This window comes from Panthera tigris, chromosome D1 (genome assembly GCF_018350195.1).
Source record: "Panthera tigris isolate Pti1 chromosome D1, P.tigris_Pti1_mat1.1, whole genome shotgun sequence".
Classification (NCBI taxonomy): Eukaryota; Metazoa; Chordata; class Mammalia; order Carnivora; family Felidae; genus Panthera; species Panthera tigris.
The window spans coordinates 21,201,027-21,209,289 of record NC_056669.1 but is presented as its reverse complement, the minus strand read 5'-3'; the positions used below and the strand labels follow the sequence as shown (position 1 = coordinate 21,209,289).

Below are 8,263 nucleotides of genomic sequence, written 5' to 3'. Positions count from 1 at the left end.
CTACTGAGAGAATCCCCTCTATATGAGTAAATAAATGATGCCCTTCTGCCCTTCTCCCCTACTAAATATAAGTGTGCGTGTAAATATATGCTTTTATGTATTCATCAGATGATAAGAATTCAGAATTCATCATACTAGCTTCTAATTTTCTTGTAGTGTCTTTGTCTGGACTTGATATCAAGGTAATGCTGGCCTCATAAAATGGATTTGAAAGTCTACCCTGTTCTTCAATGTTATGGGAGAGTTGAGAAGGACTGTGCTACTTCTTTAAATGTTTGGTAGAATTTCTACTTGAAGCTAGGATTTTCATTGTTGGGAAATTTTAGAGTATTGATTTAATCACATGTCAGTGACAGTTCTGTTCAGAAATTCTATGTATTCATGATTCATTTTTGGTAGGTTGTATGTTTCTACAAATTTATCCATTTCTTCGAGATTATCCACTTTTTGGTGAACAAATGTTCATATAATCTTCTTTTTCTTTTTCTTTCTGTGGCACCCGTTGTATTGTCTCCTCTTTCATTTCTTATTTTACTTACCAGAGTCTTCTGTCTTTTTTTTTTTTTTTTTTTTTAATGTTTGAAGGAGACAAAGAGAGAGAGAGAGAGAAAGTGGAGGGAGAGGCAGAGAGAGAGGGAGACACAGAATCCAAAGCAGGCTCCAGACTCAGCTGTCAGCACAGAGCCAGATGCGGGGCTCAAACCTACAAACCAGGAGATCATGACCTGAGCTGAAGTTGGACAGTTAACTGACTGAGCCACCAGGCGCCCCTCTCTTCTTTCTTATTTAGACTTGCTAAAGGCTTGTCAGTTTTACCTTTTAAAACTGCTCTCATTTTCAAGCTTTACTATGATTTTCTATTTTCTATTTGATATATTTCTGGTTTTGTTCTTTTCTTTCCAATTCCTTGAGGTATAAAGCCAGGTAATTTATTTGAGTCTCTCTTCTTTCATAATATAGGTGTTATCATAACAGAGTTCCCCTTTGGTATATATGTGTAAGCCTAACACACACCCTCACATATTTTCCTATTTATTCATATGCTCGAATACATTGATAGAGGCTGTAGACTTGATTTAAGGAAATATTTCTGACATCTTGCTTTTGTCATTTAAAGATACTTTATTGAATACATACATGTATTTTGTGTCTATTAACATTTTTAGTGATATCTATTTTTTGATACTTTTGTCTACTAACTTTTGTATCAAAACTGAAAGAACATTACCCCCCAAATGTTTTTTTAAACATTTTATTTATTTTTGAGAGACAGAGAGAGACAGAGTGCAAGTGAGGGAGGGGCAGAAAGAGAGGGAGACACGGAATCCAAAGCAGTACTCAGGCTCTGAGCTGTTAGCACAGAGCTGGATACAGGGCTCAAACCCACCAACTGTGAGATCATGACCTGAGCTGAAGTTGGGTGCTCAACCAACTGAGCCATAAGTCAGTCCATACCCACCACTTTTACAATACAATATTCTGTACTATGTGTTTACCTTTATCAATTTGTTTTAGACTTTCTTAGGCTAATGTGATGTTGTTTAGTGTCCTTTCTTTTCTCTTTTTTTTAAAAGGTGTTTATTTTGATATATATATGTATATACATATATATATAGATATAGATATAGATATGTATATACATATATATATACATATCTATATCTATATCTATATCTATATCTATATCTATATCTATATCTATATCTATATCTATATACACATAGGGAGAGAGAGAGAGAGAGAAAGAAAGATCAGGGAAGGGGCGGAAAGAGAAGGAGAGAATCCCAAGCAGACTCCACACTGTCCGTGCAGGGCTCGAACTCAGGAACTGTGAGATCATGACCTGAGCCAAAATCAAGAGTCAGATGCTTTAACTGACTGAGCCACTCAGACACCCCCAGTGTCCTTTCTTTTCAGCTTGAAGAATTCTCTTTCACATTTCTTATGAGGCAGGTTTAGTGGTGATGAATCTTTTCAGCTGTTGTTTGAGGAAAAATTTTCTCTCTCTTTCTTTTGGAAGGATACTTTTGCTATTTACAGTATTCTTGGTTGCCCACCCCCCCCCCGCCCCCCTTTTTTTTTCTTTCAGCACATTGAATAGATCTTCCCATTCCCTTCTGACCTGAAAGTTTTCTGCTGAAATCCATTGAACTCTGCTGGAAAATTCACGGATATTCTTATGGGGGGGTTCACTGTATGGGATAAGTTGCATTTCTCTTGCTGCTTTCAAAATTCTGTCTTTGATTTTTCAATAATTTTGAATGTAGTGTGTCCAGGTGTGGATTTCTTTGCAGTCATCTTTTTTTTGGTCAGGGGGATCCTTTTTGTTTCCTGGATCTGGATGTTCATTTCTTTCTATGGATTTGGGGGGTTTTAAGCCATTTTTACTTTGAGAAATCTTTCAGGTATTTCTCATCTCTTTTTTTTTTTTTTGGATCCCTAAAATACATATATTTGTCCAACTGGTACAGTCCAATAATTATCTTATTTTATTTGCTATTTTTAATTCTTTCTTCATTTGATACTTTGATGGCTAATTTCACATGACTTTTTTTTTTAATTCTGTGATATTTTCTTTTGTGTGACCTTGTCTGCTGTTTTAACCTCCTAGTAATTTTTCCAGTTCAGTGATTTTTTTCTTCAGCCTCATTATTTCTGCTTGGTATTCTTTAGAGTTTTCTGTCTCTTGGTTGACATTCTTACTTTTTTCACGTATTGCTCTCTGACTGCAGTGAGCATTTTTATGATAGCTGTTTTGAATTCTCTGTCAGATAAACGATGTATTTCCATTTCATTAGGGACAGTTTCTGGAGATTTATGTTGTTATTTCTGGGAAATACTTAGACTCTGTGGGCTTGTGTCTGGACATTAGACAAAATGTCCACCTATCCTAATCTTCATGGTCTAGCCTTGTGCTAGAGAAGACCCACACAAAAAGCCTGGCCAGATAGTGAGAGCCTCTTACAGTTCATGTCAGTCTATCCCACTTTCTTTGTTCTTTTTTGCTTCATCGCTTCTGGAGTATGTCAGTTCCCATCAGCACTCTAAAACAAGCAAGGCTGAAGTCGGTTCCTCAGGCAGCCCCCTAATAATTTGGGTCATTAGATACATGGTTAGAGGAAGAGTTCTTTACTGCTAGCTCTGGGCTGAGTCAGCAGGGCATGTGTATGTGGGGGCAGAGGGCTATTGTGAGTTCTAGCCCAAATTGCTGTCTCTGTCCTCTGTCACCTGTTTAGCTAAACTATGCCATGGCCCATGGCTCCTCACCTTTCTGAAACATGCCTAACATAAGCTAGTCTTATGGAAAGCTCCTAAAAAACTTGAGGCTTTGGATGTATGGTGCACCTCTTCCCTTTCCCAGGGAGTAGCTGGGAGCTGAGGGATTTTGTCAGAATCACATGTGCTATGCCAAGATAGGTATTATGACAAAAGGGTATCTTGAATTTCCCTAACAGCTTCAATATGCCTGGTTTCATGCATGAATTGGGTAAGGGACCTTCTTAACCAGTTTCTAGATTTTTTTACAAAGGGAATCTGTACATAAGTTGTTTTTTGAATCAGTGTGTCATGTGGAGAAGTAGAGATTAAGGCTTCCAGCTTGCATAATTGGAAATGGGAATTTATTTTTGGCTCTTTCTTGAGGGGTCATACAGTCTCTACAGGGAAGAGAAAACTTGAGCAGATTATTGAGTCCTTGAGGCACCGAAGATGGATTCTGGTCCAGGGTGTATATACAATCCCCATGGTTTCTGATTACACTTAGAAATTTTCCTTGGGGAACACACTGAGCAAGCTTCTGCCTTGTTTATAACTAACATTATATAGTTACACTCACATTAAATCTTCTGTGACTTACCAAGTGGCAAAAATGATAATAATAAAGACTGTTTTTGTCTTCTGTTTGAGGGAACTAAAAGTCATAATCAGAAATTAAGATCTAGAGTTCCAAAAGATTTCCAGGACATATCAGCAATTAAGTGTGGGCTGAATTCTCTTTGAATCAAAAGAACCAAATCCTCAGAGCCGGAAATTGCCCTTCCATGACAATGGGGATAATAACAATGATAAGGAAGCACCAATGTTTTCTGGCCTAAGGTGGGTGAGCTTCTGAATTTCAGCTTAATCATGTCCTCCTTTTTGGAGATGGAAACCTGAGGATCTAAGATATGCCACTATTTTTCCCAGTTTTGCAGTCCTGAGACTCAAGTGAAATTGGCAGAAAAATCTGTCCAAAGCAGGGAATGTTTAGAGATGTTGCAAGGGCTGGTCAAGGAATGTGTTCTGTGAGTCAGTAAGTTTCTTCTCCATGGGCAAAACTTGCTACTCCAGATTTGAGGCTTTTACTCTGTGACATTGGGCAGTAACTTCTTGTAGACTGGTCCCTTAGTTTCAGATTAGAAACAGTCTAGTTGGTTTCCACCACACCAAGTCTAATCCGCATTAGAGGCCAGCTCCAGGTTGCAGCTTCAAATTTTACTGGTGAAGAGAGGGCATATGTGAATGAAAATGAGAAGAAAGAAGGATAATTGTGTCCTCATGTAAACTTTTGCTCCATAAGGGAGAAGGTATTTCCCATAGTTATGTTTACATTTAGCAACATTGCTCTTCACACCATAGGCTAAGATTTGACATTCTTTGTTACTTAGCTTGCAAAGACTAATAAGGGGAAGCCTGAGTCACTCAGTATCATGATAATGGCAGTGGAGTCTTGGGTCCAGGTTGGGCTAGTCTCAGACCTTCTCCATGCATATACTGCATTTGGGAAAGGAGAGATGGTGGGAAAAGCTGAGTTTTTCTTTTGTAACTTTTTTCTTCTGTGCTCACAGATCCCTTTAGAGAAGATGGCTCCTGGAAATGGTTCTTTTGTGACTGAATTCATTCTGGTGGGGCTAACAGACCTACCAGATCTCCAGCTCCCCCTGTTCTGCCTGTTTATAGTCATGTATGTGGTCACTGTGTTAGGAAATTCGGGCTTGATAACTCTACTTGGACTGAATTCACACCTACACACCCCAATGTACCTTTTCCTTTTCAATTTGTCCTTCATAGACCTCTGCTATTCTTCTGTGTTTACACCCAAAATGCTGACTAACTTTGTATCAAAGAAAAATATTATCTCCTACAGGGGGTGCATGACCCAGCTTTACTTTTTCTGTTTTTTTGCTATTTCTGAATGCTATGTGTTGACATCAATGGCCTATGATCGCTATGTGGCCATCTGTAACCCACTTTTGTATAATGTTGTCATGTCCCCTAAAGTGTGTTCCAGCCTTATGCTTGGTTCATATTTGATGGCATTTTCAGGTGCTGTGGCTCACACAGGATGCATGCTGAGACTGACCTTCTGTGATGCAAACACCATCAACCATTATTTGTGTGACATCCTCCCCCTTCTCCAGCTCTCCTGCACAAGCACCTACGTGAATGAGCTGGTGGTTTTCATCGTGGTGGGCATCAACATCATTGTGCCCAGTGTCACCATCTTCGTGTCTTATGGTTGCATCCTCTCCAGCATCCTCCACAGCAGCTCCACTGAGGGCAGGTCCAAAGCGTTCAGCACCTGCAGTTCCCACATAATTGCTGTTTCCTTGTTCTTTGGATCATGTGCATTTATGTATCTTAAACCATCTTCTGCTGGGTCTATGGATGAGGGGAAAATCTCTTCTGTCTTTTATACCAATGTGGTTCCCATGATGAACCCTTTAATCTATAGTTTAAGAAACAAAGATGTTAAACTTGCCCTGAGGAAAGTCCTGAGTAGGAGATAGTTATAATCAGAAACTGTATCTCTCAGTGCAGTTAGTTACATAACGGGGAGATTTTATGTTTAATGAAAACGTTTTTTTGCAGTAGCCTTCTTAGTGTATTTTTTTCTTAACATGTTAAAGGAAATTTGAGTCTTCTCTCTATAATTTACTTCTGGTCTTTATCACTAGGTCTTTTTTTTTCTTCATCATTTGCACGATGTCTTTACTTTTTTCCTGTTTAGCAACAATATTAAATAAGAAATGTATTATCTGACTTTTTGAAGTTTTTCATTTTGAACTCCTTTTTTCCACTCGAAAAAGATGAATAGTCTCCAGATTATTGAATTGGAGAACAACAGACTGACACTGTACCATGGGGATTGTTCTTATCTGCCACATGCTATTAGAAGCATAAATCACTTACTGTGTATATACTCTTGTTTATTTCCTCTGATTGGCAAGAATATGTCTTTTTCAAATGGGAGAAATCGAAGGTTCCTGAAAGACTATTATATTTAATCTATTTTGCATCTGTAAACATTTTACAGCAGGTTTCTTTTGGCAGAGTTTGTTTTCTTTTTTCTTTTCTTTTCTTTTCTTTTTTTACTTTTATACGGTCAAAGTAGCACATACTGATCAACAAAAGATATTTACTCTATGAATGGGGAAGTGAAGCTCAGAATAGTTAATGATTCATCAAAAGTCACACAGCTTAACAAAGACAAGATCTAGAGTATCCTCATAGTCTTCTGATTTCAAGTCTAGAACTCTTTGTAGTATGCTTTGCTTCTACCTTATTATTTTCATTTCGGTGAACAAGGACTATGAGAAAAGATTTCTAGTTTGAAGGTTGATTCTGCTTTGTTCCATGCTGGGTATTACATGGATTTCTCTCATGCTGGGTATTACAGTTTTTGTTCTTTGTTTAGGTAAACAGGTTCTTGCTTCTTCTTGTTGAGAAAGAGAGGGCCCTTTGGGGAGATGATTGGCTCAAATAAGGATGTTACTTATGGACAAATTTAACCACTCTATTTGGTTACATCAAAAACCTGGCATCAAGCACTACAGAATAAGGTAGTTTGTACACAATACAGTATAGAATAAATTTTTCTTAAAAAACTGAATTTGGAATATTTGTAAGGTTTTATATTTCAGAAAAGAGGGCATGGAAGAGAAAAAAGCACAGAAATGTCTCATTAGGCCAGGATTCAACAAGACACTTGACCAGTAAATAAGCGATCCCACTGTGGCTATGGTCATGAGTGTTAGAAACCGCATTCTGAAATTATATCATTTCTGCACAGTACTGTGAATGTATTCCAGTGTCCATATCTAAAATGGAATTATAATACACAGTGACTAGATCAGTTGTCATTTTTCATAATGAAGACAGGAAAGCTGTAGTCACATTTGGCAGTAGGTAGACAGAGGACAGTAGCTTCAGGAGATAAAGAGTAATTGGAACTCAAGTTAGGAGAAAGGAATTTACAAAGTAAAATGATGGATAATTAAAGCCCTTGCTGTGACTCTCCTTTGCTTTCTGGAAAGCCCTAGAAATATTATTGAGTTCACATGATTTGTCTGGATAGGATAATAGCACAAGTCATTTGATATTTAAAAATGTGAACTCACAGGGTTGGAGGACCTGAGAATGATTAAATCACTTCTGGGTTTTTTGGCTTCCATATGCTACTCCTATATATATTTTAAGGTACAGAACTCAAATTTCAGCTGAGAGAGCAATGGCAACTTGAAGGAAACATTTGGTGAATAAGCCAAATTGTGGTAAAGTCTTTACTGGAAAGAATGTGGATTTTTTTAAGGGAAGAAAATGTCATTTTATTTTTTATTTTATTTTTAAAATTTATTTATTATTATTTTTTTACTTTATTTTGTTTTATTTTTTTAAGTGTAATTTATTGTTGAACTGGTTTTCATGCAACACCCAGCGCTCATCCCAACAGGTGCCCTCCTCAATGCCCATCACCCACTTTCCCCTCTCCCCCATCCCCCCATCAACACTCATTTTGTTCTCAGTATTTAAGAGTCTCTTATGGTTTGCATCCCTCCTTCTCTGTAACTTTTTTTCCCCTTCCCCTCCCCCATGGTCTTCTGTTAAGTTTCTCAGGATCCACATATGAGTGAAAACATGTCTTTCTCTGCCTGACTTATTTCACTTAGCATAACACTCTCCAGTTCTATCAACATTGCTACAAATGGCCAGATTTCATTCTTTCTCATTGCCAAGTAGTATTCCATTGTATATATAAACCACATCTTCTTTATCCATGAAAATGTCATTTTAAAGATCCTTCATATGATTTGTCAAGGTGCAATATATTTTCTAAGATGCTTCTAACAATTTTCATTATTTACCATTTTCCCATCTCCACTCAATATTTAAGTATTTTGAAATTTAGCTTAGGTGGTTTGTTGGCTTCTTGGGTGGCAATGTGCTCTACATGGCAAACAAAAATGGCACTATACCAGACTGATAAAGGTAGATTTTCATAATG

At 37.6% G+C, this 8,263-nt stretch overlaps 1 protein-coding gene across 1 annotated transcript; it reads left to right on the top strand.

The window, feature by feature from the left end:
* The first annotated feature begins 4,832 nt into the window (after nucleotides 1–4,832).
* On the top strand, nucleotides 4,833–5,768 carry LOC102965637 (olfactory receptor 8B3-like). Its single transcript, XM_007074043.2, has one exon. The coding sequence runs from the start codon at nucleotides 4,842–4,844 to the stop codon at nucleotides 5,766–5,768; it is 927 nt and encodes a 308-aa protein (XP_007074105.1). The 5' UTR covers nucleotides 4,833–4,841.
* Nucleotides 5,769–8,263: the final 2,495 nt, after the last annotated feature.

Coding starts and splice junctions, on each gene's coding strand:
- LOC102965637 (XM_007074043.2), top strand. CDS start 4,842: ATGGCTCCTGGAAATGGTTCTTTTGTGACTGAATTCATTCTGGTGGGG.